The 26437-nt window shown below is 47.1% G+C and overlaps 1 protein-coding gene across 1 annotated transcript in view; it reads right to left on the minus strand.

Moving 5' to 3' along the window:
- The window catches only part of LOC136675700 (cell adhesion molecule DSCAM-like), an 85976-nt gene that overhangs the window by 9612 nt on the left and 49927 nt on the right, over positions 1–26437 (minus strand). The window contains exons 4-22 of the mRNA XM_066652407.1: positions 21058–21204; positions 20586–20864; positions 19460–19735; positions 18354–18650; positions 15086–15358; positions 12785–13063; positions 11828–11947; positions 10385–10564; positions 9623–9819; positions 9439–9535; positions 6445–6573; positions 6123–6290; positions 5592–5662; positions 5083–5323; positions 4598–4744; positions 4305–4460; positions 3489–3622; positions 2804–2957; positions 908–1025 (exon numbers count right to left, since the gene is read on the minus strand). Of these exons, the coding sequence (XP_066508504.1) occupies positions 908–1025; positions 2804–2957; positions 3489–3622; positions 4305–4460; positions 4598–4744; positions 5083–5323; positions 5592–5662; positions 6123–6290; positions 6445–6573; positions 9439–9535; positions 9623–9819; positions 10385–10564; positions 11828–11947; positions 12785–13063; positions 15086–15358; positions 18354–18650; positions 19460–19735; positions 20586–20864; positions 21058–21204 (3463 nt within the window). The remainder of the gene's footprint in view (positions 1–907; positions 1026–2803; positions 2958–3488; positions 3623–4304; positions 4461–4597; positions 4745–5082; positions 5324–5591; positions 5663–6122; positions 6291–6444; positions 6574–9438; positions 9536–9622; positions 9820–10384; positions 10565–11827; positions 11948–12784; positions 13064–15085; positions 15359–18353; positions 18651–19459; positions 19736–20585; positions 20865–21057; positions 21205–26437) is intronic.

Here is a 26437-nt window from a genome sequence, read left to right on the forward strand (position 1 = left end):
AGTGGAACTGTGTTCTCTTAAGTGATGGAGTCCAGTGCAGAACATTGAGGATGAGTTGGAGGGGCAACTGTGAACCAGAACTACCATTACCAGCATCTGATGCTATCATGAAGTGTGAACACACTCAGACTATATGACAACTATATTGATAATGTTATTGATGACTTTAATTTAAAAAGAATCGTGTGTTTGTTCCATAAGTGCTTCATCCATTTCAGGGCTCTCGTGGACAACATTCACTCAATTACTCACACCTGTGGACAGTGTTACACAGTCACTCCACCTCCCAACATGTGTGTGTCTGGACTGTGGAAGGAAACCCACACAGACACAGGGAGAACACACCCCACCCCTCACTGAACGATACCCATGGGGCGTATTAAACCCAACTCAAACCAAATCAACAGGCTCAGTGAAACAGTAGTGACGTGATCTGCCTGAACACTAGCAGCATTGGGCAGCACTAATCAAATCTAATCAAAATGTATTTATATCATTGTTGTCACAAGGCTTTACAAAGTTATAATCAGAATAGGAAACTGTGTGAATCAGAAAGACCCAGGTGAGTAGCTGAAGGCGACAGTGGCTGGAACAACTTTTTGAAAGCTGGAGGAAGAACTTCGGGAGAAACTTAGACTCACAGGGAGCCGTCCTCCTCTGATCATATTACTGATAGAAATGAACAATATCCCCAATAATAATCAGAACACTAAAAAACAAAGGAGATGATTACATTCTTCAGAAAGATCCCCCATACACTCACACTCTGGAACACCCAGGGCTACATGCTGTGGATACTGTGGGCACCTAGAGTTTTACAGAGACCACAACACGGCAACTTCTCTTCTCATGACGCCTGAACACATTCGGAGCGACCGAACTTTCTGCAGAACAGAATTCTACTTACTTTCCTTTCAGCCACTTGATGGTTGGAGGAGGATCTCCCACAGCTCTGCAGGGCAGGATGATGTCCTTCATCCAGGGTGTGGTCACGGTGCCGCTGAACGTCAGAATACGAGCAGGAGCTGAAAGAGTGAAAGATACCTTTGGGACAAGTTTTGAAATCAGAATAGATTTCATAAATCATCTCTGTCTGAAACATTGCCCCTGCATAAAGAAGAGGGACATCTGCCCTCATGGAACTTAACGTGAAATAATTTTACCTCTCATGGGGTAGTTATTCTGCCACTCATAAACAGAGCCAGTTCAAATAAAGAAATCTAATTAGTTGAGAAAGAACATTAGAAGAGCCCACACTCCATTTAATTCAGACTGAAAATGCTCCTGTTTGAGTAGCTCAGTTTAAACACTGACAGCCCTACAACTGCACTTAGCATTGTGGTTTAATGTTTTAAGTTGAATTATACTTCTTTTAAATGTATTGTTGGTAACACAATATACAGCCCGCTAATTACTGGGTAAGTACAGAGTAAGTACCTGTTAAGTAAGTGTAAGATAAAATAAGTACTAAGTATCTTACAAAAACTACATTCCAAATCCATTTGTACTTCTCAGCATAATTATAGATTATAAAATTGAATTAAAAGTATGACAGTTTATGTAAGTGACTATTACTGTCATTTTTTTTATACATAAGGAATGCAGCTTCTATTTTGAATTGACTGTAGTTCTGAAAGTAATTATAGATCCTTTAACATTATTTACAGTGCATCTACAGAGAAGGACATGGTCAGCTACTTTCATTACAGACACTAGCAATGCTTCATGGTGCTTTGTACTCATTAGGTTCAGGACATGGCGGCACGGTGGTGCAGCAGGGAGTGTCGCAGTCACACAGCTCCAGGGGCTTGGAGGTTGTGGGTTCGATTCCTGCTCCGGGTGACTGTCTGTGAGGACTGTGGTGTGTTCTCTCTGTGTCTGCGTGGGTTTCCTCCGGGTGACTGTCTGTGAGGAGTGTGGTGTGTTCTCTCTGTGTCTGCGTGGGTTTCCTCCGGGTGACTGTCTGTGAGGAGTGTGGTGTGTTCTCCCTGTGTCTGTGTGGGTTTCCTCCGGGTGACTGTCTGTGAGGAGTGTGGTGTGTTCTCTCTGTGTCTGCGTGGGTTTCCTCCGGGTCCTCCGGTTTCCTCCCACAGTCCAAAAACACACGTTGGTAGGTGGATTGGTGACCGTAGGTCACAAAAAAGTGTCCGTAGGTGTGAGTGTGTGAGTGAATGTGTGAGTGTGTGTGTTGCCCTGTGAAGGACTGGCGCCCCCTCCAGGGTGTATTCCCGCCTTGCGCCCAATGATTCCAGGTAGGCTCTGGACCCACCGCGACCCTGGATAAGGGTTACAGATAATGAATGAATGAGGTTCAGGACGTGTGATTAACCACAATAATCATCATCACATACTTCTGAGATATTTTACACTGTTTGGCCGATATGTATTGAGATATGTATTATATGTATTATATGTATGTATTATATAAACATTGCTGACTTATGATGAAATGGAAATGTTTCTTTTCTGCTCTTCCTCCTTGTTTCTAAAATGTTTGTAATATACCCAGTAATTACCAAATATTCCAATCAGTACTAATTTTATCGTACGTATTTATCCAGTAATTAGCAGACTGTAATTTAAAGTGTTAATACATTTTATTTAATACATTGTAAATAATTCTCCTACATGATTTAAATTTTAATGAGAATTAACTCTGTATTTTGATTTGAATGAGCGCAGTGTATGACAAGTTGTAAGACAAGAGGCATTTTTTTTCTCTTCATTTCCTCAGCCGGTCTTCATTAACCCCTTACCCACCATGACCAGACCCTGCAGATCCCACTTCTCCAGAGACACTTACCTTTAGCCTGAGGTTCCACGGTGATGATCTCACTGGCGTTCCCACGTCCAGCAGCTGTCACTGCCACCACCCATATGCTGTACTGCCAGTTCTGATTCAGGTTGGTCACGCGGCGGAAATATACGTCAGGGGCCGCCTCAAACTCACTGATCACCTGAGGCACAGGAATGGAATAGGCTCCGGTGAGGACCCTCACTTCCACTCTGCACTCTATCACTCATCCGCCATTTTTCTGAGTTCAGAATACAGACTAGATCTAGCCCAGCCAACAGAGGGCGACAGAGCGCCACCAATTCGTAATTTAATGGACTCTAACCCGACATGGGGCGGATCAAGTCTGCTCCCGCCTCAGTCCTGAGGTCTCCACCAGGTGCTGTTCTAACACTGCTTTCTATGAAGCTTTCTGCGTCAGAACAGACCCCTTCAGACCTAAGGCTTTTACCCAAACAACAGAAGATAAAGAAGAGGACTGAAAAGACAACAGAGGCCAGAAGAAATAAAGTTAAAGTGAACTACACTCATAAATAGAGAAAGAGATTGTTTTTTGTTTAACATTAAAGTCTTTATGGCAACCTTTGCACTGCGTTTGCGTCCCCTTTGTCTTGGAGTGTGTGTGTGTGTGTGTGTGATTGAGAAAGACCCTGATTGTCCCAGTCCGGTTCTGGGTGCAGGTGTGTGATCATACCGTAGGGTAGGGGTTGGAGCAGAAGACAGTGTATTTCCGGATGATTCCATTGAGCTTTAATGGGGGGAGCCAAGACACAAACACCACTGACACGGATGCAGCCGCAGCTTTCACACCAGCCGGGGGTCCAGGAACTGGAGGGGAGACATGGCATGATAATCAAACTCAGCACAAACTTTTAGTGAATCTGGCTTCACAGAAATATCCAGCTCCACAGAACCATTCATTTCCACAGAACCATCCCTGTCCAAAGATCCATGCATGTCCACAGAACCATCAGGTTCACCGAACCGTCAAGCTCCACAGAAACATCCAGCTCCATAGATCTGTCCAGATATACAAAACTGTCCAGGCCTGTGTTGTTCCTCAGAACTGTCCAGCTCCACAGAGAGTAGGTTAAAGACAGCCCTCAGGGTGTGTGTTCCTGTTCGTAAGAGTCATAGTTTATCATTCATATAATTCTATTTATCTTCCCCAAAAATAATATCTTCTGATCTGAGGAATAAAATATCATCATCATCATCTTCTTCTTTGCTACATATCCATTTCAGGGTCGCGGTGAAATAAAATAACAGTTACCAGTAAAATAATTTGAACATTTCCAGGAAATGTTGGACCCTCCAAACCCCCCTGTAAATGTATTTATCTATAGTTTAGTCTTTCCCTATTTTGTTTTAAACAGAATAATATTTCATAAATTTTTTGTTATTGTTAATCATCTTTAACAATGCCTGATTCATTCTGATATTAAGATAATATACAGCTCTGTGTCTCATTCTTAAATATGACCTTAACTCTGTGTGTGTAATGTCTCACCGTCCTCTTTGGTTCGGGTGTAAATCTGTTCGCTGCGAACCCCGTCCCCGGCCCGAGTGAAGGCCAGAACCTGGATGCTGTAGTTGGTGTATTTTTCCAGGTTCTCAAGCTCCAGAGACGGCTTTGAGGTCGTCACATTCCTGATCTCACCCAACTCTGAGAGAACACATGCACGCACACACACAAACACACACACAGAGTCACTGTTTCAGAATCACACGCTGGATAATGTTTCAGTAATTCAGGAGGAGTGTGCCAGGGAATCCTGGGGGGAGTCTGCAGGTGAATCTCACCTCCATCAGGTAAGTTCGCCCAATAGATGACCCGGTATCCCAGCAGCATTCCGTTCAGGGCTTCTTTGGGCAGAGCGGACCAGGACAGGGAGATGGTCTCCGGGGTTGTGGCTGTGGTCACTACATTCTCAGGAGGACGACTCGGAACTGTTGGAGAACACAGAACACAACGCATCTCAGACACTCAGAGTCTAGAACCGAGACTGAGTACACACTTTAAACAAAACCACAACGGCAAATCTGGGAATAGGACCTGGGATTACAATCTGGAAAAAAAATGATTTGGGATGAGGATCTGGGGAAATGATCTGGGATAAAGACATGGGATAAGTCTTTTCCTTGGTCTATCTTTCTGGCCCCAACCCATGCCCTCTGGATCACTTGGAGAGTGGATGCAGGGCAGTCTGTCCCCTTCTGAGGGACATGATGGGAGGGTGTTATCACTGTTATGACTAGGGACATGATGGGAGGGTGGTAACACTGACCGTCCTCCAGAGTGGAGACGATGGCCTCCTCAGACGTTGGCCCCATCCCTGCGCGGTTCGCAGCCTGAACCCGGACCTCGTACTGCGTGAACTTCTTGAGATTGTCCAGCGTGATGGTCTCTGTGTCCCCCGTAGTGTCCAGATTAATGGTGTTGTACTGCGGACTGCCCCCAGTGCCGTACTCTCTATAACACACCTGATAACTCCGGATCAGCCCATTCTGCAAGTGTTTATGAGGGGCCTGTGTACGAAGACTCACCGTTAACACATCACACACACTCTCAACAACTTCAAAATAACTTCAAAATAAAAGTGTGTGCCACTTTAAAAGCACATGAATCTGAGAGACTAATATGAAAGTGTTAAAATATAAATATGTTCTTAATTTTAAATAGTTTTCAGTTTGATTAATTTCTTAATAAGTTTTAATATTTTTTTTATGTCAGGACTGTCAGAGCATTGTGATGTGTCAGGCTTAAAATTCTGAAAAAGTGTAAACAGCACCTCACCTTCCAGGTGACCTTAATGGCCTGTGATGAAATGGCTTCAAGCTGCACGTCCTGGGGGGCTCCGTCAGGAGCTGAAAAACAGACCAAAATACAAGCACAGTCAGGGCATTTACCACAGCTGCCACTAGATGGCAGAAAAGCACAGTGTGGTGTGGGGGTGCTGAGATCAGGTGACCCTTACTGACCAGGACAGCATCCTCAGTGTTTAAGCGTGCTTTAGGAACTCTCAATACCGCCTTAAAGCCCAGCACACACAGTGCGTGTGTGTGTGTACTGAGGGGCTCTGTCAGTGGTGATGGAGAGTCCATTGTGTGTATGTGTGTGTGAGGTGTGAGGTGTGTGTGTACTGATGGACCTCGACAGTGGTGATGCTGAGCTCGTTGCTGGGTTTGTGTGTGTATATATGAGTGTATTACTGAGTGTGATTGTGTTTGAAAGGTGTTTGAGGGGTGTGAGGTGTGTGTTAAGACTGTGTGTGTGTGTGTGTGTGTGTGTGTGTGTGTGTGTGTGTGTGTGTGTGTGAGTACTGACGGGCCTCATCGGTGGTGATGGTGAGCTCATTGCTGGGCCGACTCTCTCCAATCTGGTTCTTGGCGAACATGCGGATGTTGTAGGTGGATGCCGGGTGCAGCTCGATGATTGTGGCCTGGTTCAGCTGCGGCGATACGTCTTTGGTGGTCTGGGATGCGGCCCAGGAGGCTGCAGAGGAGGGAACAGACAGTGAGGATTGGGAAGTGTTTACTGCATTATCTTTGGTTCTGGTTCTGATCCATTTCTCTCTCTGAGGGTTTAAAGCCTCTGCACTGGTACTTCACTGTAAAACAGACTCATAATTAAGACTCATGTCCCATACCTGACTTGTTCTTGTAGTTGATGTCGTATCCTGTGATGGGGCTGTTACCATCGAAACCCATCGTCCAGCGGAGGGCAATGGTCCGATCTTTCACCTCCCGGATCTCCACCTCAGGGGGGTCTGGCCGGTCTGCAGAGAAAGAGGAGAACATAAAGAGACAACAGGGGAACACATTGAGACGATACGACAGAAGAACATCAAACAGCACATCGAAAGGTTTGATCCAAACGGACCATCATCTCAGACTGAACACACTGTTGCTACCCGCTGGTCAAATTACTGCAGATGCAGGGCCACAGGTGTGTTAGTGACAGGGTGAGTGTGTGTGTGACTAGGTGACTGAGTGGCTGGGTGAGTGTGTTAGTGACAGGGTGAGTGTGTGTGTGTGTGTGTGTGTGTGTGACTGGGTAAGTGTTAGTGACTAGGTGAGTGTGTGAGGGACTGGGTGAGTGCATGAGTGACTAGGAGACTGTGTGTGTGACTAGGTGACTGTGAGTGACTGGGTGAATGTGTGAGTGACAGGGTGAGTGTGTGTGTGTGTGACTGGGTAAGTGTTAGAGACTGGGTGAGTGTGTGAGGGACTGAGTGACTGTGAGTGACTGGGTGAGTGTGTGAGGGACTGAGTGACTGTGAGTGACAGGGTGAGTGTGTGTGTGTGTGACTGGGTAAGTGTTAGAGACTGGGTGAGTGTGTGAGGGACTGAGTGACTGTGAGTGACTGGGTGAGTGTGTGAGGGACTGAGTGACTGTGAGTGACAGGGTGAGTGTGTGAGGGACTGGGTGAGTGTATGAGTGACTAGGACAGTGTGTGTGTGACTAGGTGACTGTGAGTGACTGGGTGAGTATGTTAGTGACAGGGTGAGTGTGTGTGTGTGTGTGACTAGGTAAGTGTTAGAGACTGGGTTAGTGTGTGAGGGACTGGGTGAGTTTATGTGTGACTAGGAGAGTGTGTGTGTGACTTGGTGACTGTGAGTGACTGGGTGAGTGTGTTAGTGACAGGGTGAGTGTTTGGGTGTGACTGGGTAAGTGTTAGTGACTAGGTCAGTGTGTGAGTGAATAGGAGAGTGTGTGTGTGACTAGGTGACTGTGAGTGACTAGGAGAGTGTGTTAGTGACAGGGTGAGTGTGTGTGTGTGTGACTGGGTAAGTGTTAGAGACAGGGTGAGTCTGTGAGGGACTGGGTGAGTGTATGAGTGACTAGGAGAGTGTGTGTGTGTGACTTGGTGACTGTGAGTGACTGGGTGAGTGTGTTAGAGGCTGGGTGAGTGTGTGTGTGTGTGTGACTGGGTAAATGTTAGTGACTAGGTGAGTGTGTGAGGGACTGGGTGAGTGTGTGAGTGACTAGGACAGTGTGTGTGTGACTAGGGGACTGTGAGTGACTGGGTGAATGTGTTAATGACTGGGTAAGTGTTAGTGACTGGGTGAGTGAGTTAGTGACTGGGTGAGTGTGTTAGTGACAGGGTGAGTGTTGGTGACTAGGTGAGTGTGTGAGGGACTGGGTGAGTGTATGAGTGACTAGGAGAGTGTGTGTGTGACTTGGTGACTGTGAGTGACTGGGTGAGTGTGTTAGTGACAGGGTGAGTGTGTTTGTGACTTGGTAAGTGTTAGTGACTAGGTGAGTGTGTGAGGGACTGGGTGAGTGTATGAGTGACTAGGACAGTGTGTGAGTGACTAGGGGACTGTGAGTGACTGGGTGAGTGTGTGAGGGACTGGGTGAGTGTATGAGTGACTAGGACAGTGTGTGTGTGACTAGGTGACTGTGAGTGACTGGGTGAGTGTGTTAGTGACAGGGTGAGTGTGTGTTTGTGTGTGTGACTGGGTAAGTGTTAGTGACTAGATGAGTGTGTGAGGGACTGGGTGAGTGTATGAGTGACTAGGAGAGTGTGTGTGTGACTTGGTGACTGTGAGTAACAGGGTGAGTGTGTGTGTGACTGGGTAAGTGTTAGTGACTAGGTGAGTGTGTGAGGGACTGGGTGAGTGTGTGAGTGAATAGGAGAGTGTGTGTGTGACTAGGTGACTGTGAGTGACTGGGAGAGTGTGTTAGTGACAGGGTGAGTGTGTGTGTGTGTGTGTGTGTGACTGGGTAAGTGTTAGAGACAGGGTGAGTCTGTGAGGGACTGGGTGAGTGTATGAGTGACTAGGAGAGTGTGTGTGTGACTTGGTGACTGTGAGTGACTGGGTGAGTGTGTGAGGGACTGGGTGAGTGTATGAGTGACTAGGACAGTGTGTGTGTGACTAGGTGACTGTGAGTGACTGGGTGAGTGTGTTAGTGACAGGGTGAGTGTGTGTTTGTGTGTGTGACTGGGTAAGTGTTAGTGACTAGATGAGTGTGTGAGGGACTGGGTGAGTGTATGAGTGACTAGGAGAGTGTGTGTGTGACTTGGTGACTGTGAGTAACAGGGTGAGTGTGTGTGTGACTGGGTAAGTGTTAGTGACTAGGTGAGTGTGTGAGGGACTGGGTGAGTGTGTGAGTGAATAGGAGAGTGTGTGTGTGACTAGGTGACTGTGAGTGACTGGAGAGTGTGTTAGTGACAGGGTGAGTGTGTGTGTGTGTGTGTGTGTGACTGGGTAAGTGTTAGAGACAGGGTGAGTCTGTGAGGGACTGGGTGAGTGTATGAGTGACTAGGAGAGTGTGTGTGTGACTTGGTGACTGTGAGTAACAGGGTGAGTGTGTGTGTGACTGGGTAAGTGTTAGTGACTAGGTGAGTGTGTGAGGGACTGGGTGAGTGTGTGAGTGACTAGGCGAGTGTGTGTGTGTGTGTGTGACTAGGGGACTGTGAGTGACAGGGTGAGTGTGTTAGTGAGTAGGTGAATGTGTGTGTGAGTGACTAGTAGAGTGTGAGTAACTAGGTGGGTGTGCCAGGTGAGTATAATGTCCAGTGATAAACTGGAGCCCTGTGCCCAGTGATTCCAGGCAGACTGTGACTCAGAGTAGATAGATGCTCAGTGTGGATGGATGTATGAATGGATGAATGAATGAATTAACTGAAACTTACCTTGTACAATCAACTGGATGATCCCTTTATCCTCTCCGTATGAGTTGATGGCGATGCAGGAGAAGAAGCCGGAGTCCTCTCGGACCGTGTGCAGGATCTTTGAGCACAGAGAGAGTTATGATTCTGTCTAAGGGCGTGTGTGTGGGTGTGGATGGGGGTGGCAGTGTGTGGGGTCAGGAATCACCTGGAGGGTGGAAATGACCTCGTCTGCCAATTCTTTGACGTGGACGACGTAGCGGTTGGTGTCGGGGTTGATGATGTGAGACTCTTTCTCCCAGCGAACTTTAATGGGCTTCTCACCATGAGCCGTGCAGCTCATCTCCGTCATGTGGCCCTGCTCCGCCCGAGTGGTGTTGGGGTATGACGTGATCATAGCAGGGACTGAGAGGGAGCGAGCAAGAGAGAGAGAGAGAGAGAGAGAGAGAGAGAGAGAGAGAGAGAGAGAGAGAGAGAGAGAGAGAGAGAGAGAGAGAGAGAGAGAGAGAGAGAGAGAGAGAGAGAGAGAAAGAGAGAGAGAGAGAGAGAGAGAGAGAGAGAGAAAGAGAGAGAGAGAGAGAGAGAGAAAGAGAGAGAGAGAGAGAGAGAGAGAGAGAGAGAAAAGAGAGAGAGAGAGAGAGAGAGAGAAAGAGAGAGAGAGAGAGAGAGAGAGAGAGAGAGATTAATTCGTATATTGTGGACACTTCATCCTCAAAACAAGTAAAAAGCTTTGTTGATTCTTAAGAAGACCATAAATAAATAGATATGATACAGGCTAAAGTACTTTGTTAAACTGGAGGAATACTTCTAATTATTTGATTATAATATTTATGTTACTTTGTCCCTGGTCATGTTGCCCTCAGCATGATCAACAAATAAAGAAATCAACAGTGTGCGGATTACCTTCTTTCTTTGTATTATAATAATGAGGGGGTGTGAGAACTCCTGCCCACGATTGTGAGCTACTTACTCTTCACGGTGAGGTACATGCTCTTGCTGATGTCGGCGCCCACGTCGTTGCTGACTTTGCAGAGGTAATACCCACTGTCCTCCTCCAGCACATGTTTAATCAACAGAGAACCTTTCTCCAGGAGCTGCACCCGAGAACCCGAGCTCAGAGGGATGGGCTGGAACTGAGGAACTCCGGCCCCTGTGGTCACACGCCAGAACATGTCAGAAAACAACATCACCTGATTTATTAAACTCCAAACACAAAACTCTCTGAGGGACCTGCACCACACTCCACCACCCCATGGGGCTCATGCTATACTTCCAACAGACACTGAGTTATTCAAAGCAGAAATTAAATTAATGATGGATAATACATTTATAAATACATTTAATAATATACATTATATTAATATACATTTATAATAATACATTTATAAATGTACAGTTATGCACAGAAGAGTGTAAAACCTGACACCTGATAACAGCAGTGTAAGGGTTAAAATCATCTGATAAAAAGCAGTGCTGTAAAAAAACATTGACGTTTAGCGAAGACTGAGATTTTAATATTTAAAGAATTCAACAACTGAACAACTCCCAGTACTGAATAAATCACAATAGATATTTAATATTTAATAATAAATACATAAATTCCTCTCAGTTTCTGAACAGCAAAGTAGATATTGAATAATCCACTGTTTGTAACTGTAAATAAATACGGGTTCAAATTTTAATAAATAAAAGAAGGCAGCTTGATTATGGAAATGTGTAAATACGTAAATCCTGAGAGGACCCAGATTTCCCCGTGACCCCACCCCAACCCACAAACAGTCGAACAAGCCCCCTGTTGTGATAAAGCTGTTGTAAAGACGCTGAGATCCGGCAGCGTGTGTTTCTGAAATCACAGCCTCCCGACATCCAGCAGTGCACTAGTTCTCTCCGGACGGATGAATTTACTGGGGTTGTGTTTTTATTTGAAGATTTATTGATTGGATTTGAAGGCTGTTTGTATCCGCCGTGTTCCTCCAGAGATTAGGATTAGCAAACAATGTGGGACTGACCAGAACACGTTACGCTGTGACGCTACAAACGCGGAGCAACTTAATCCCTTATAAATACAAGTGTTTCCTTCTGAATCAGCTCCAGTCCAAACAATCAGATGTGCCATTTTCTGTAAACATTTGAAAAAACACAGTGGTTGGCTTTAAATCTTTAAACATTAATATTTGACCTATTAAATATTAATGTCCAAACTTCAGAAATTTAATCTCACCCTCTCATCAAGACTTTTATCCTACATTTCTGAATTGTAAAACACAAAAACTGTTAAGTGTGATTAATTCAAAACGTACTTAGCCACTCAGTACAAACTCAGATTCAGAACATTCAGGAAAAACTGCAGAGATTCAGGATATTTAAGAAAACAGAACCATCCCAACAGTGTCACACAATATCTTGTCCTCACCTTTAGAATGCTTCCAGACGATGGTAGGGATTGGGTTTCCTTTGGCGGAACAGTTGAGGATCACAGATTTCCCATAAATCCCATCCTGATCCCGGGGCTGCACCTCAAAATGTGGTGGAACTGGGGAAGGGCACAGATGCATTTTATTGTGGTTTTAGCCATGTACCGGGTACAGTCCACAGTGAAAACAAATAGCGCTCCTCCAAGACCAAGGTGCTACACAAAGCTCACACAGAGCAACAAAAAGCACATGAATGTTCAACAACACAAGAGCAGTATGAACCCTTTACAACAGCTCCGGACCATCATCCCTATTAACTCTGTCATCCTGAGAATGAACACATTCTGTTTTTTTTGTCTCAATGGAATCCTGCGTTTTTTCTGGAGTTCGTATTCTGTCTGTATCTGAACCCAGGGTTTGGAACGTTTCTGTAACTGGTCGTAGTGGTCGTATGCTGCAGTTGTGCCCAGAATTTAAATAGCGTAAATGTGACCAGTCCCTCTGAGTGTGACCGGACCCAGACCCTCTCTGTGTGGTTGAACCCTCTGAGTGTGACCGGACCTGGACCCTTTGAGTGTGACCAGACCCAGACCCTCTCAGTGTGACCGGACCCTCTGAACATGACCAGACCCTTTGAGTGTGAAGGGATCCTCTGAATGTGACTGGACCCTCTGACTTTGACCGGAACCTCTGAGTGTGACTGGACCCTCTGAACATGACCAAACCCTTTGAGTGTGATGGGATCCTCGGAGGGTGACCAGACCCTAGTACAAGGTTGTTTAAGGAGCTCCTGTGTTCTTAAATTAAGTCACAAAGAAGAAAATTAAGTATTAAAGTTGGCTCCCCGTGACCAAACTCTGGACACCGACCCCCGTAAACGTAGTCCAGAACAGCTCTCTGTGGCCATTTAAAGGTATTATTCTGGAGCCAAACAGACCCGGGCACGGGGCGCATACCTTTTACAATGAGCTGGATGCTGTGTTCCACGGTGGCGGCCTCATTGCGGGCAATGCAGGTGTAGCTGCCGTTGTGGATCTCGGAGAGGTTGGAGATGCGCAGTGAGCTGGTGAAATCGATTTTGTCGATGGTCACTCCGAGACTGTCATTGATGGGTTTGCCATCTTTGTGCCAGGTGATGAACATGGGCAGGTCACCAGAGGTCACCACACAGGGGATGAAAACCCGCTGACCGATAGAGGCGCTCTGAGAGTCCGAGTGCTGGATCAGGGGCGGCACTGGACGGGGGAACAAGGTGTGAAATGGATGATGGTTAATTACACAGACTCCTGAGATTAACTACACACTCACCACATCTGCCCGAAAACAGCGGCCTCTGTGGTATTTATTTGCTGTTTCAACAGAAAATATAAGCTATGGATTACTGTGTGTTCACTCTTATCACTGACAGGATTGAAGACCCTGAAAATCATTTTCACACTTTAACAACAAACGCAGCCCCTCAGGGTCAGCCCCCAGCCCCCTCTGATCAAAACTGGAACTGGAGTGAAACTATTGGAATGCGTCTGAGCATCACACATCTCTGAATCAAGGCTGGGGTCTTGGAGAGACTATCGCGACCCCCCCTTACCTACTCCTTGTAGAAGACGTCGCTTATCGGAGAGGACTGAATGATAACACTCCACACATTACTGCTGTGAAAGCTGTGCTGGTTGACGATGGCTGCAGCGCTGACAGGTTTTGGCTGGATATGAAGCCCATTGTCCAGAGGCAGGCAGAGGGGACGTGTGTGATCACAGCCCTGAGATAATTGGCGATTTGTAATCGTGCGGCCCCCTCTACCACTACTGAACTGACTCATTACTGCTCTGAATCTGCAGATTTCACAGAGGAGGAAGCATAATGTGGACTAATGAGGGGAGAAGCCGAGCAGCAAGGGGAAAGATAGAAAGAGAGAGAGAGAGAGAGAGAGAGAGAGAGAGAGAGAGAGAGAGAGAAAGAGAGATAACTATAAAAGGGTTATTTCCTTCTCTGGCAAATTCAGCATAATGCGTTCCCGGGGGGCTCTCCAGCCACGGCGTGTTGGCCTGTCGCGTCTGAGAATCAATGAGTTAAAATAACGTTGAACTAAAGCAGCACTTCACTGCTTATTTAATTCACAACAAAGTGGGATAATGGACCCCGGGGACCCCCTCTGAGCCGTGCAGAATTTTAAGCAAAGTGGAGCAAATTAGCGGACTCAATCGCAGAGGCGTTCTCCCGCCGCGTGACGTGGGTCCTCTGCTCAGATTATTAGCAACACATCTGTCGTCAGTGACCTGAGCATGTGCTGAGAGCTGTTAGAGCCAAACCTTGTATCTCCAAATCTCTACATGAGAAGAAACCATTCATATTTGTATCTGCATGGGCACCACAAGACTTTCATTGCGTGCTCCTCACACCACAAAAATGGCAGTTGCAGCTTTCAGAGGAGGGACAGTAAGTGAGAACATCACTGATGCTATGTGTTTTCGTATTACAGTTCCAGTGTTTCCTCATTGAGCAATGTTTTCTTTCTCGTTCAGGCGGCCAGGATAGCTCTCATTACATTTAGAAAATGTTTTAGAAGTGACCGTGATGGTGGATCATTGTACTGAGATATCACCTAAGATACAGCCTTTTAGGGCCACAGTTAGTCCAGGTGCTTTTCCACTTGTGGTACCTACTGGTCTCTACTGGAGTCTAGTCTTGGTTGGTCCATGGTTCCTGGTTGGTTAACCACAGCCCCCCCACCTCAAAATGTATCCGGTGTCATCTCAAAACCTTGTGTTTAATCTGAACATCAAGTTTAGGAAACCACAACAAAGGCAGCAGTAATGTTAAGCCTGTTGTTGTTTTTGGAACTGAACACAGCTCCACCATCAGTTAAGAGTGAGTAGAGATTGTTCCTTCCTTGCTGTAGCGTCCAGCTCTCACTAGATTATTTCTTTTGGCCACTGATCCAAGGAGCATTTGAACCTCTTCAAAAGACCACGAGCTGCCATTGTGAGTAGGATTACAACAAATGTGACCTCTGCTGTAAACTTAGAGATTTTACACATGGCGAATTTGTGATGACTCTCTCTGGCCAATCAGCACTCTGCAAGGTTTACACGTCATGGTTTAGTCCCCACTCTGTTGCTTGGAACCACAAGAAGGCAGGGGCTTAACAAGAACCCATTTCCAGGGACTAGGACCAGATTTCCCTGATGGAGAAGCAGAGAAGAGCCAAGTATAGTGAAGTAGGGAACCTGAAGTGGAAAAGCATGCTCTACACTGACCTTTCACAGTGACGTGGACGCTCCTGTGGATCTGTTTCTCAGGGTCCACCAGAACATAGCAGGTGTACTCGCCCTCATCAGAGTTCTGGACATTGGAGAGCTTGAGCGTGCCATTGTTCTCGAAGGCCCTCTGCCGGTGGTTGAAGGGCAGCAGGTTGGAGTCTTTGTACCACTTGATGGAGTAGTATGGGTACCCGATGATGCGGCAGTGGATGAAGGTGTCCCGGCCTGCGATGGCAGTTATGTTCTTCATGGGTCGAATACTCGCAGGACCTGCAGCGCAGATGGAAAGACCACACTCAAATTCATGTTTACAAGAGCAGTAGTTTAGAGTACGTTACAACTGCAGATGTACACCAATCAGCCATAACATTAAAGCCTCCTCGTTTCTGCAGTCACTGTCCCCTTTCTCAGCTCCACTGTCCCCTCACTGTCCACTCTTTCAGGTCCACTGTCCCCTCACTGTCCACTCTCTCAGCTCCACTGTCTCCTCACTGTCCACTCTCTTAGCTCCACTGTCCTCTTTCTCAGCTCCAGTGTCCCCTCACTGTCCCCTCTCTCAGCTTCAATGTCCCCTCACTGTCCCCTCTCTCAGCTCCACTGTCCCCTCATTGTCCTCTCTCTCAGCTCCACTGTCCCCTCACTGTCCTCTCTCTCAGCTCCACTGTCCCCTCACTGTCCCCTCTCCCCTCACTGTCCCCTTTCTCAGCTCCACTGTCCCCTCACTGTCTACTCTCTTAGCTCCACTGTCCCCTCTCTCAGCTCCAATGTCCCCTCACTGTCCCCTCTCTCAGCTCCACTGTCCCCCCACTGTCCCCTCTCTCAGCTCCACTGTCCCCTCACAGTCCCCTCTCTCAGCTCCACTGTCCCCTCACAGTCCCCTCTCTCAGCTCCACTGTCCCCCCACTGTCCCCTCTCTTAGCTCCACTGTCCCATTACTGTCCCCTCTCTCAGCTCCACTGTCCCCCCACTGTCCCCTCTCTTAGCTCCACTGTCCCATTACTGTCCCCTCTCTCAGCTCCACTGTCTCCTCACTGTCCCCTCTCTTAGCTCCACTGTCCCATTACTGTCCCCTCTCTCAGCTCCACTGTCCCCTCACAGTCCCCTCTCTCAGCTCCACTGTTCCCCCACTGTCCCCTCTCTTAGCTCCACTGTCCCATTACTGTCCCCTCTCTTAGCTCCACTGTCTCCTCACTGTCCCCTCTCTTAGCTCCACTGTCCCATTACTGTCCCCTCTCTCAGCTCCACTGTCTCCTCACTGTCCCCTCTCTTAGCTCCACTGTCCCCCCACTGTCCCCTCTCTCAGATCCACTGTCCTCTCACTGTCCACTCTCTTAGCTCCACTGTCCCCTCTCTCAACTCCACTGTCCCCCCACTGTCCCCTCTCTCAGCTCCACTGTCTCCTCACTGTCCCCTCTCTTAGCTCCACTGTCCCATTACTGTCCCCTCTCTCAGCTTCAATGTCCCCTCACTGTCACCTCTCTCAGCTCCACTGGCCTCCCACTGTCCCCTCTCTCAGCTCCACTGTCCCCCCACTGTCCCCTCTCTCAGATCCACTGTCCTCTCACTGTTCCCTCTCTCAGCTCCACTGTCTCCTCACTGTCCCCTCTCTAAGCTCCACTGTCCCCTCACTGTCCACTTTCTCAGCTCCACTGTCCCCTCACTGTCCCCTCTCTCAGCTCCACTGTCCCCAGACTCTGTCCCCTCTCTCAGCTCCACTGTCTCCTCACTGTCTCCCCTCTCAGCTCCACTGTCCCTCCACTGTCCCCTCTCTCAGCTCCACTGTCCCCTCACTGTCCATTCTCTTAGCTCCACTGTTCGCTCACTGTCTTCTCTCTCAGCTCCACTGTCCCCTCACTGTCCCCTCTCTCAGCTCCACTGTCCCCTCACTGTCTACTCTCTCAGCTCCACTGTCCCCTCTCTCAGCTCCACTGTCCCCTCACTGTCTACTCTCTTAGCTCCACTGTCCCCTCTCTCAGCTCCACTGTCCCCTCACTGTCTACTCTCTTAGCTCCACTGTCCCCTCTCTCAGCTCCACTGTCCCCTCACTGTCTACTCTCTCAGCTCCACTGTCCCCTCTCTCAGCTCCACTGTCCCCTCACTGTCTACTCTCTTAGCTCCACTGTCCCCTCTCTCAGATCCACTGTCCCCTCACTGTCCCCTCTCTCAGCTCCACTGTCCCCTCACTGTCCCCTCTCTTAGATCCACTGTCCCCTCACTGTCCCCTCTCTCAGCTCCACTGTCCCCTCTCTCAGCTCCACTGTCCCCTCTCTTAGATCCACTGTCCCCTCACTGTCCCCTCACTGTCCCCTCTCTCAGCTCCACTGTCCCCTCACTGTCTACTCTCTTAGCTCCACTGTCCCCTCTCTCAGCTCCACTGTCCCCTCACTGTCTACTCTCTTAGCTCCACTGTCCCCTCACTGTCTACTCTCTTAGCTCCACTGTCCCCTCACTGTCTACTCTCTTAGCTCCACTGTCCCCTCACATGCCATGTGGTCAGAGGAGCATATCAAACAGAGTGCAGAAAAAAAGAGGAGGTTTTAAACATTACATACAGAAACACACACACACACACACACGCGCGCACGCGCACACACACACACACACACACACACACACACACACAATGAATACAGTCTTTTCATCTCATTTATTTTATCTAAAGGATCAGAACCAGAACCGGGATCACAACAACAAACTCTGAACATTCAGAACCAGAACCTTAGAAACAGTCCCGTTGAGGAAGATTGAGACATGGGGTCACTGCTGTCCATCTCATGCTCTGCTCCTGGACGATCTCCTGAAACCTGCAGCTGATAACCCCCCTCCAAAAGTTACATAGTGTAGTTTCTGCAGTGCTGAGCCCAGAGGAACAGCAACAACGGATCTATTCTCCATATTACAGCACAACGGAGCATCACAATGATTTTGAAGCTGGAATTTTAAGGTAAAAACATTATGTAGTTTTCCTTTAATACAATATTTCTAATTTATTTTAAGTCTGAAACATGAACAGCATTGTTGTTAATATCCATCCAGAGACTTTACCACTTTTTAAAAAAAACTCTGGATGTTAATATAAGTCTAACATTACATTAATTCCATTCTCCGTCCACAGCTGAGGTCTTGGGTTCCTGGGACGGTTCCGAGCATCCTGCAAGAGTGCTGCACTGGCGCCCCCTGGGGGGGAGGAACCTGGCTGAGCTGCTGGAGAGGAGGGGTGATTGATTAGTGTGAGTGTTTTTGGAGGAGCTGATCTGACAAGCACCTCTTACGTTTATTCGCGCCTGGTACGAGACAGATCCAGCCGAGTTGTTGCAGGTGCAGCGGTACACGCCTCCATCTGTCACTTGAGTGTGACTCACGTTCAGGTAACTCAACACGTGACCCTCGGCCGTGACCACGCGCTCCATGCGATGGTGACTATCCTTAATGACGGGGTCATCGTCCAGCGTCCAGGTCATGGTGGGCAGGGGTGTTCCTTTAACGTGACACACCAGCGAGATTGGCTCGTTCGGACTCACCACCTTCTCACTGAACGCAGAAAGAATCTTCGGAGTTCCATCTGAGGGAAATGGAGCAGGAAAACAATCAGGAGCAGGTTTCAGACCGGAATACTCAGAAAAATAATAACAACAATAAAAAGAGGAAGAACAATACTTTATTTATAATCTTCTTTAGAGCTATGCTATTAAACAGTAAAAAAAGAATGAAATGAAACAGAGAATTCACACAGAAAATTTAAAATAGGTCCAAATCAAATTAATAAACAAATAAATAATCTGGTGTGTCTCCCTCATATCGCCCTCTATCTCTATTTTTTGTTTATATTTCTTTAAATCTAGTAAGGATCATGGTTTAAACATGTGAAGTAAACAAATATGTTGATGGCAAATCCTTTAGAGGTGGCTGACTTATTTTATCAGTAAAGTAGGTTTGAAGTCATCTCTCTCTCTGTCTCTGTCTCTCTCTCGCTCCCCCTCTCTCTCTCTCTCTCTCTCTCTCTCTCTCTCTCTCTCTCTCTCTCTGCCTCTCTCTGTCTCTGTATCTCTCTCTCTATGTCTCTGTCTCTCTATCTCTCTCTCTCTCTGTCTCCACTGTGATTTTCAGTTCCTCGTTCGTACCTGCTCCACATCATTTACAGGTAATCAATATCTCTTTATACATGTCCGAGGTGATGGGAGGCAGTTGCCATGGTAACCGGGCTCCGGTAGAGAGGAGCAGAAGTTCTGAGAGCTCCAGCCTGACCTCCACCCAGAGCATCTTCTCTGTAGTAAATCCCTCCGACTCTCCACAGTAAACAGAGTCGGGTTTCTGAAGTTCCTGTGAGTACAGGCCCTACAGAGGAGGGACATGGTAAGTGTGTGTCCTCACCCTCCAAAGTGACTTGTACGAAGTCCTGCGTCGACATCTTTCCATTGCGAGCAAAACACTGATAGGCTCCTCCGTCACTCTTGGCCATGCCCTCCATCACCAGGTTCTCACTGTTGGTGCCAGTGATCCGGACGCTGGGGCCCGGCATGATTCTCTCTCCGTTCCTGTACCAGGTGATGTCGTACTCGTCAGACCCGGTGACGCTGCAGAACAGAGACACCTGACTGCCCACACTGCCTCGAACCTTACGAGGGCTGACCACCGCCTTTAAGTGCTCTGGAGGACAACAGAAGGACAAACAAATGAGGGTATTAGTCCACTTCATGTCCCACAATTTGTTCTTTTGCAGCAGCATTTGTCAAAGTCTGCGGCTTTTCCACCCTTCATTATTCAGCAGCCCTGCTACTAGTCAGTCTTGTAAAAATGTACTAAATTACTAAATACCATTTATGTCACATTTTTGTTACTGAGTAAAGATCTTTCCATGGGAGCAATGAATGTTTGGCCCAGATGTGGCAAATCTGCAGTTCTCTTATGGTCCATAGCTGGCCTTGAGGGCGTTGACTGAGAGTGACCCTGGCTGCTTTGACTCAGCTTCAATCCACACACAACATGGCCATAACCCAAATTAAGCCCGGCTCATTATAGCTGGCACACATCCAGACACACAATGTCAGTGTTTTAACGGAGCTGTATGAGCCAAAATGTGGCACATATCAGGCCGTGTGGCTGCTCTTTGGGACGCCTCTTTTCAGTGCAGGAGTGTCTCCTTTTTCACAGAGGCTTGTTCACATTAATTCATTCATTCATTGTCTGTAAACACTTATCCAGTTCAGGATCATTGTAGGTCCAGATCCTACCCAGAATCACTGGGTTCAAGGTGAGAACACACCCTAAAGGGGGTGCAAGTCCTTCGCAGGGCAACACACACACTCATTCACACACTCACACTTACGGACACTTTTGAGTTGCCAATCCACCTACCTATATGTATTTTTGGACTGAAAAAATGGGATGAAACCGGAACACCCACAACCCTAGGACCCTGGAGCTGCGTCCATGCCATCCTGCTTCGTAAAGTGCTCCCCTTTATTTTATTAAAATAAAGATTCAAAGTCTCACTCACGTTTGACCACCAAGCGTCCCACCACTTTAGCGTTCCCAAAGCTGTTCCACACTTCGCAGACGTAATTCCCACTGTCGCCGGGCCGCGACGCCTCAATCACCAGGCCCGACACACTCTGGTGGAAGCGGCTGTCTGATTCGAGCGGGCTGTTGTCCTTCAGCCAGCGATACCGCGGGCCCGGGTGACCTGACGCTTTACAGGGAAGCTCCACACGTCGACCCACCATGATCTCCTTCTGCTCAAAGCCATCCAAAATCACTGGGGCAGAGTCCACAGGCTCTGAAAGGGGAGGGAGAGCGAGAGAGAGAGAGAGAGAGAGAGAGAGAGAGAGAGAGAGAGAGAGAGAGATACAGAGATACAACAATAGATTAAATGCATGTTGAGATATTAAGAGATGAAGCTTTATAAATCTGAATGCTTTTATTTGGCTCTGAACAGGCCCCATATGGACCCCACTCATTTCTAACAGTACCTGATAAGAGTAACCGTGCACTGTTGCTCTGTCGGGTCTCTCCTGTGTAGCGATGGCGTGTCGTGCAGCGATAGATATTTACCGCATCTTCAGACTGTACATCCAGAATATACAAGGCCCCTGTGGATGTGATGTGATATCTTGATCCTGAGCGAAAGACGGAGCGAGAGAGAGAGAGAGAGAGAGAGAGAGAGAGAGAGAGAGAGAGAGAGAAATTTGAAAATATCTTTATTATAACCAGAAAAGAAAGACAAATGCATTACAAAATAATGTATTAACTCATATTTGCATTAAAAAGAAATAAGATAAAAGGGAACGCTTCAGAAAGTCAACAACAAACGATCATCTCCCTCAATTCTGCATAGAACTTCACTGATGCCCGGAGTGCCCGAACACACCACACTCCTCACAGACAGTCACCCGGAGGAAACCCACGCAGACACAGGGAGAACTCACCACACTCCTCACAGACAGTCACCCGGAGGAAACCCACGCAGACACAGGGAGAACTCACCACACTCCTCACAGACAGTCACCCGGAGGAAACCCACGCAGACACAGGGAGAACACACCACACTCCTCACAGACAGTCACCCAGAGGAAACCCACGCAGACACAGGGAGAACACACCACACTCCTCACAGACAGTCACCCGGAGGAAACCCACACAGACACAGGGAGAACACACCACACTCCTCACAGACAGTCACCCAGAGGAAACCCACGCAGACACAGGGAGAACTCACCACACTCCTCACAGACAGTCACCCGGAGGAAACCCACGCAGACACAGGGAGAACTCACCACACTCCTCACAGACAGTCACCCGGAGGAAACCCACACAGACACAGGGAGAACACACCACACTCCTCACAGACAGTCACCCGGTGGAAACCCACGCAGACACAGGGAGAACACACCACACTCCTCACAGACAGTCACCCGGAGGAAACCCACGCAGACACAGGGAGAACACACAAAAGAATGAGAATGTGAAGAAATTAACTGATTTTATGAAGTGTATTTACCTTGAAGATCAGACAAATGTGCTGGCGGAGGTGCAGATTTGCATGCTACACATTTAATGTTAAAAAAAACAGCAATACGACAGAGATGCTTGCACGGCAAGATAACCAAGTGGACTGAATGTTCACTGGGCTACCTAGTGGCGGGTGGAGTAAGCTTGCACCATAAAGCTTAAAATCGACCAAGCAATGGCTCGCATCTCGGGAAATCCGTGAGTTGATTCACTCATAAGTCAAGGTTTCACTATAATTTGTTAACAGTACCGGAAATGTACATTTTCTGAGTTGTATCAAACATTAAATGAAGTAGTAGACACTTAAGTAAATGTGTATGCATACTTCTGACATTTGAGTTTAGGAACTTAAAATATTAAGGCTAGTAAATGTCTTCATTTTTTGGAATTTCTGCACGTTTCCAGGTTTACAGAATGCTTTGGCTCAAATATAAACAGCTGGAGAGAAAACACTTCACTGAGGGATAAGAACCACGCAGTTAGCAACTGAAATAAACATTCAGCCTGGTGCACTGCACAAACAGATGGGAAACAGTCTCTCAGAGCAGAACAGGCAGCCTTCGTCAGCACTGGGATCGAGGTGCACCCGATGTCTGTTTGCATCTATCGCCCCATGCACCATCCTTCATTGGAGGTCACCTGTCCATTTCTCAATCAGCCCACCAGCAGCCTCTGGGGGAGGAGTCAGTGCCAAAAAACTCAAACCACTCTGTAGATGGAGCATCAGTCAAAAGCCAGAACTGCGACACTCAAAAAACACTCAGGGTCAGACACCCCTCATGCTCAGTCCATTCTCCAACAGTAGGAACCAACCCGAGTAGACCCTACTACCCAACCCACTCTGTCCAAGACAAACAGAACCTACTATATAAACAATAAATTAAACAGATAATAAAATCGAACTGAAGTGCTGTGATTCATGAGCGCCCCCTGCAGCTGTGAGATGTTGCAGTGTGATGGGGGACTCAGACACAGTGGTGGAGGGGGGTGGTGGGGTGGTCTCTGCAGCTATTGTAAGCAGTGACCCAGTTAGAAACAGGAACAGGATCGGCGGTCCTGGGGGGCTTCGCTCCTCCTTTAAATGCAGCTGTGTAAGAACAAGAATGGTGGGTTTGGGGTTGGAGGGGGGTGGGTGTTTGTGTGTGCAGCTCTCAGAACCGGACGCTACTTTCAGAACCAGACACTGCTCTCAGAACCAGACACTGCTCTCAGACCTGGACACTGCTATCAAAAGGGACACTGCTCTCAAAACCGGATCCTGCTCTCCGAACCGATCAGAACTCTTAGAACCAGACACAGCTCTCAGAACCGGAACCTGCTCTCTGAACCGGACACTGCTCTCAGACAGGTTCTAGTGTTGAGTCTAGAATCTTCTCAGTGGTTCTTTCTCTTGCTCTCAGGGAGGTTTTCTTGCCCCTGTTGCCTTAGTGGTGCCCCCTTCAGGGCTCTGACCTGGATTTTGTAACGCTGCTTTGTGACTTTTTTTTTTTATTGTACCAGAGGGACACTCATGTGCTGAAATCCCCAGGATCTGAGGAACACCTGTGAAACTCCTGTCATGCAGAAACTGGGGAACACCTTGTGCCCCGTGCCCTCTCCACCAGCTGATAAAACCTGGTTTGTATCCTTTCAGGCATGTGTTCGGGTTCCAGAGAGTGTGAGACTGTCCCGTGCTTAAAGGCAAGGCCTACCTGCTCCTTGAGGCTGGTGCTTCCTCTTACCTGGGCATGGGGTTGGGTGGATGGTAGTTTGTGTGTGTGTGTGTGTGTGTGTGTGTGTGAAATTCTATCACAGCTCTGAGTCGGTGATAGCACAGTCCTACCCCGACACTAACGCTCCCACTAACACCCCCCTAGTGCAGTGTGTTACTGTGAAAATCACACAAACGACAAGCAGTGAACTCCGGGAGTTTAACAGTGGAGTTTAAACTTTGTCCCCGAGGTGTGTAGGGAGATAATCAGTGGTAAATTCAGCAGAGGACAGGCAGTGTCCTGGGGAAGTGAAGGGAATCAGGGCTGATTAGTGTCAGAAGACCTGCGTGACCTCGAAGCTGACCACACCGGAATGGTTGAGCATCACCCCCCCACCCTTCCACCCCACACACAGCCCCGGACTTGGCTCGTCCCTCAGCAGCGAGGTCTGTTTCCACCAGATCATCATAAATCATTTAACTTTGTAAACTGTTCATATTTAAAATGCATGTGTAACATGAATAAAGCATGTCTCCTCTGTGCTACACCAGCAGCTTCCTGCTGCACAATTTGCTGCCTTTGATGAATTAGTTAAAAATTTAACACATCAGTTTTTCCTTATTTGTTTTTGTCAGAGCGCCTCATTTCAGACGCAGCTCTCCAACATTAAACTGGAGTCTGGAATAAAGATGATTTAAACAGTCCACACAGCTCCAGTCATTGTTTAATCTAAAAATATAATAAATCTATAAAGATTAAAACTGAACACAGAATAAACAGTTTGAAAACATGGTTCAATAAACACCATGTTCTGGAAAGTCCATCATTCTCTAAACTGGAGTATTAACAGGAGGCTGGGTGGTGTTGATTCCCCTGCACATTTAACACAGCATTTCCGAAAGTGTGGGGTGTGTACTAGTGTAAAACCACTACTGGGTTGTGTAGGTATTACAGGTGGGGCGCAAGGGATCTAAAGAAATGAGCTTTTCTTTATTAATGAGCCCGTCTTTATTAATGCCTTTCTGTTTTGCCTATAAAGCTTACTCAGTAAAAATCACCCACTCACAATGGAATCATTAATAGCCCTTAGACACAATAAAAGAGCGTTTGATGGGACCCCAGAAAAATGTAGCTTGCCTGGAGCCAAAATATGCTTTTTTCCCAAACCTTTATTTTGAAAATGCACCTCAGAGATTAATGTGTTTTGGTTGCGCGTCAGAGAAGGTGTGTCTTCTTTCAGACTTCGTTAAGGCACCTGTTCAAATGTAAAACTGCTCCAATCATCAGCTTCACTGGCGTCCCATTCATCTCGTCTGAGACTGGTTTATAAAGTTAGCTTTTACCAGCTCTGGGCTGAGGTCAGTAACGAGAGCACAACAGATAACAACGACGGATAATTACAGTTGTGAAAGCAGCTTGTACACAACTGTTAGTGAAACAGAGGGGTCTCTGAGAGTTAGTTACCGTTAATACTAGCTGTGTTCAGGTTGTGAGAAAGCGCTCTACACATGCAGCAAGTTAACGTTAGTCTCTGGCCATGTCCCAAACTGCACACTGCTCTGAATAATATGAAAATACATATACAAACCCCCCCCCCCCAGCAGTGCTCTCTGTAGTGGAGTGTGTACAGTTCCATAGAGTGTTGTTTGGGACACAGCGTCTCTAACGTTAAATTTAATCAAATGCTGTTCCACATTGTTATAAATGCAGTATCTACATAGGAATCTACTGCCTTATCTACACAGAAATCAGCTTATAGCTATATAATATTTTGACTCAACAAAATGTTGCTCACCAAAATCAAACTCACTCCTACACCCTGCACCTGCCTTTGCTCATTTTTGCACAGATGGAAAAATGAGAAACTGAATCACAGTTTAATTAGGTCAATTTTCTGTATTTCTGAACACTGATGTTAATGTTGTATCAGGGGTTCTAATGTTAAACTACTGATTTAGAGACTTTAGAAGTTGATGTCAATTAAATAAATTCTAAAATTGTAAACATGCATGTGTATTTTATTTTTTGGGGGCGATGTGGTACAGGTGGGGCACTAATATTCCCTTTGGTCTGAGGTGGGGAATAATAGAAACATTTGAGAACCATTGATTTAACACAAAGCTCCTCGAGGTGTGCTGTCCAGTGCTTTGCATAAATGACACTTGGCTGTTTTTCTGTGAGAGTTCTGGTGGGTTCTCCTGTTCCACAACACAAACATTGTAAAATTAAAGAATATAACATAGATATGGTTCTTGATCCGCCCCAAATAACATGAATGCCTCAGTTCCAGACTCGCAGACGAGAACCTCCTGAGATCCACAATACGCCAACCTCTCCGGCTCCAGAATACTCTGATAGTTCCTCTGGGTTCTATCTCTTCTGGGTTCAAGATTATTACTCGACTATAAATGATTGTATTATAACTACACACACACTCCCTCTCTCTCTCTCTCTCCCTTACTATCTCTCTACCTCTATTCTCTCTCTCTCTCTCTCTCTCTCTCTCTCTCTCTCTCTCTCTCTCTCTCTCTGTCTCTCTCTCTCTCTCTCTCTGGTTGGTAAAGTCGTCTGTTTGCTCAGTTCTGCTCCGTGTGGCTGAACAATGCATAATTTCAACCTCAATTTCCTCTCAAATGAATTGAAGTCCACC

The sequence above is a fragment of the Hoplias malabaricus genome, chromosome X1 (genome assembly GCF_029633855.1).
Source record: "Hoplias malabaricus isolate fHopMal1 chromosome X1, fHopMal1.hap1, whole genome shotgun sequence".
NCBI lineage: Eukaryota > Metazoa > Chordata > Actinopteri > Characiformes > Erythrinidae > Hoplias > Hoplias malabaricus.